At 39.0% G+C, this 3,342-nt stretch overlaps 1 protein-coding gene across 2 annotated transcripts in view; it reads left to right on the forward strand.

The window, feature by feature from the left end:
• Sgtb (small glutamine rich tetratricopeptide repeat containing beta) overlaps positions 1 to 3,342 on the forward strand; it is a 60,364-nt gene that overhangs the window by 55,453 nt on the left and 1,569 nt on the right. For both annotated transcript variants that reach the window (XM_023706120.1, XM_004623046.2), the window contains exons 9-10: positions 178 to 215; positions 437 to 520. In XM_023706120.1, the coding sequence (XP_023561888.1) occupies positions 178 to 215; positions 437 to 520 (122 nt within the window). The remainder of the gene's footprint in view (positions 1 to 177; positions 216 to 436; positions 521 to 3,342) is intronic.

The following is a 3,342-nucleotide window of genomic DNA, read 5'->3' on the forward strand; positions in this document are numbered from 1 at the left end:
ATTAGTTTTTATTCTTCAACCTTTAAAAAAAAAACAAAAAAACAAAAAACAAAAAAAACCCTTCCACACATTGAATTCAGTGGCAGAGTATTTACCTCACATGGGAAGGGCCCTGGAAGAACAAAGATCCCTAAATGTGAACTGCCTTTAATGGGAGACACTATTTTTCAATTCTAGGCAGCAAGTTTAATGCAGAATCCTCAAGTTCAACAGCTGTAAGTATCTAGAAAATACTTGTTATGTTTCCCTCTTGTGCTTGTCAGGCTGCTAACTTGAGCACATTTGCTCAGAGTAATTTAGAACTGCACGTCACATCGAACTGTTTGACCTAACTTCTTATATAATGTAGATATATTTAACAGACTTTTCCTTAACTAGTTACTGTACGTATTAAGAACATATGTTAATCTTATTAATATATTCCTGCATATCGTAGCATGTCAGGAATGATGACAAATGCCATTGGGGGACCTGCTGCTGGAGTTGGGGGCCTAACTGACCTGTCTAGTCTCATCCAAGCGTAAGTGTTGGTGTAAAAAGGGAAGAATGAAAATATATTTTATGTTTTACAACTTCTAAGAGGAGGGGGCAGAGCTATCGTGTGTGTGTGCGCGTGTGTGTTAGCGCAGGTTTGCAATACGTGCTGTGTATGTTCACTGTGGGAGCTGATACATACATATCCTGCATTAGTCCTCTTGATTTCCCCTTCTTTTCCTCTCCCTCTATCCCTAGCTGCACTTCACATTTGCAAAAAGTCTATCCCTGTTTCCTATTGTTTTTTATAATGCTATGTAAATTATTTATGCTTTTGGATTTCTCATATAAGAGAAACCATGCAATATTTAACCTGTTTCTGATTCATTTCCCTAAGCATACTGTGTCAAGGTATATACATTTTCTACAAAGGACTCAAATTTATCCTTGATGGCTGAATAGTATTCCTTTGTGCATACATACCACACTCTTTACCCACTCATCTGTTGATGGACACATGCAACATTCCCAAGACTTAGCCATTTTCAGTTATGCTCCTGTAAACATGGGGTCTGTTGGATGTGCTGGTGCAGTCCTGTTATCCCAGCTCCCAGGAGGCTGAGGTAGATGGATTATCACAAGTTTGTGGTCAGCCTGGGTTACACAGTTGTACACTTTCCTCTTGGAACCACAGTCATGTCTCAAAGGCTTTGGCATGTCTGTTCCTGTTGTCATTTGATTCTAAGAACCCTTTTATTTCTTCTATGATCCACTGATTACATTGATATTACATTGATTATTCAGGCAATATATTAATCTCTATGAATTTGTGTAATTTTCTGTGGTTTCTTCTGTGATCTGACAGTATTCAAGGCATTATTTCCATACTTTTATATTTATTCAAGCATGTTTTATGGCCTAAGACATGGTCCCTTTTGGCAAAAGTTCTGTGTACTGCTGAGAAAAATATGCATTCTGTTGTTCTTAGATGAAACATTCTGTAGCTATGTTAAGTTTATTTGTTTATTAGTTGTTTTTTTTTTTTTTTTTTTTTGTGGAACCAGGGATTGAACTCAGGCCCTTGCACTTGCCAGGGAAGCACTTATTCCACTGAGCCATCTCCCCGGCCCCCATTAGTTTGTTTTAGCTGGTATTTTTTGTTTAGTTGGACCTAATTATAAGTGTAGAATATTAAAGTCCCTGCTATGATTGTAATGGTGTGTGTCTGTCTTTTTATGTCCAATGCAGTTTTTATGAAGTTGGCTTTTCCAGCGTTCAGCTCAAACTGATAGTGATCCTCCTGTTTTCAGTCTCTGCAGCCCTGGGATTACAGGCGCATGCCACCACCCCTGGACTACATAGATATTTTTAACTGTGATCTCTTCCTGATGAATTGGTTTTTACTAGTGTATAGCGGCTTTGTCTCTTCTGACCAGTTTTGGCTTGAAGTCTTCTGTGTCTGAAATTAAAATTTATCTAGTCCCGCTTCCTATTAGTCTCCAGTTGCATGTAGTATCATTTTCCATCTTTTCACCTTTAGCCTGTGAGCTTTTTGAATAATACGAGCCTCTTGAATGCAGCATACGGCTACATTTTTTTTTTTTTTTTTTTGTTTAATGTTTGTGGTACAGGGTCTCACTACACAGCTTAGACTCATAGTGATCCTCCTGTTTTCAGCCTCCCCAGAGTTGGGATTACAGGCATGCACCAGCACATCTGGATGGCATTTTGGTTTTTGATCAGATCTGTCAGTCTGTATCTTTTGATTGGGGAGTTAAGACCATTGAGTGTGTACTATCCTGTCATTGCATTATTTTTCAAATGTGGACTCCATTTTTATTTTTATTTAACTGCTCTCCCAGTTAGATGTATACTTGCCTTTGGACACTTTGGTGTTAAGAATTGCCCTGTCTTCTAGGATTAGCAGATCTTTCCTACCTTTTATTCATATTATTGGCCTTTTCAAAGTTACTAAGTTGCAAAGAAGTTCATAAGTAGGCACTACTTTTTAAATTAAAGGATATGATTCCAGAAGACCTTGGGATGTCAGGCCTGCTCTGTCTGAGGAGAGATCATGTGGGTTGAAAATGCTTTTTTTTTTTCCCTCCTTGAGGAATCTGTATAGTCAACTTTCCCATCCCTGAGACACACTTATGACATCCACAACTTCAAGGAGAGGCTTAATTTGTTCAAGGTCCAGGAGATTCAGTTCATGGTCTGCTTGCTGTATAGCAGAAAACCATTATGGTGGAAGGGTGTGGCGGAGCAAAGCTGCCCAGTCCTGGTGGCTGCAAGCAGAAAAGGGGAATGCAATGAGAGGTGGACATGGAGGGTCAGAGGGAGACCCTATGGCCATGTCTTTATGACCCATCCAGACATGTAGTTCACCAATCCCCAGGGACGATCCTAAAGTAAATCAGGTTGATACTTTACCCTACCATAGGACCTTCAAGTGCCAGAAGAATCTTGAAGAATAGATGGTAGAAGAATGGTAGGCAATTTATACTCTTGTTCACTAGCTAGAGAAACTGAGGTACAAATTAGTGTCTGAGGAATTCAGAGCATCCATGGCAGAATGAGGTTTATGTTTAGTCCTGTTTTGTGCTGTGGTGCTAAGATTGACCCCAGAGCCTCATAAATGTTAGGGAAATATAAGACAGTGAAGCCACATCCCCAGCCCACTGGTGTTTTTATTACTTGCTTTTGTTGTTCTAAATTAGGGTCTTCAGTTTATGTCATGATATCAATAATTTCATTTTTATTTAGAGGACCCCATGGAGTTGGTGACCTGCTGCTTTTGATGGCATGGCAAGAATAAACATCATATGTCCAAATATATTATGATCTCATATATAAAAAAAAGTTTCT

Source organism: Octodon degus, unplaced genomic scaffold (assembly GCF_000260255.1).
Source record: "Octodon degus isolate 3935 unplaced genomic scaffold, OctDeg1.0 scaffold00001, whole genome shotgun sequence".
NCBI classification, from domain to species: Eukaryota; Metazoa; Chordata; class Mammalia; order Rodentia; family Octodontidae; genus Octodon; species Octodon degus.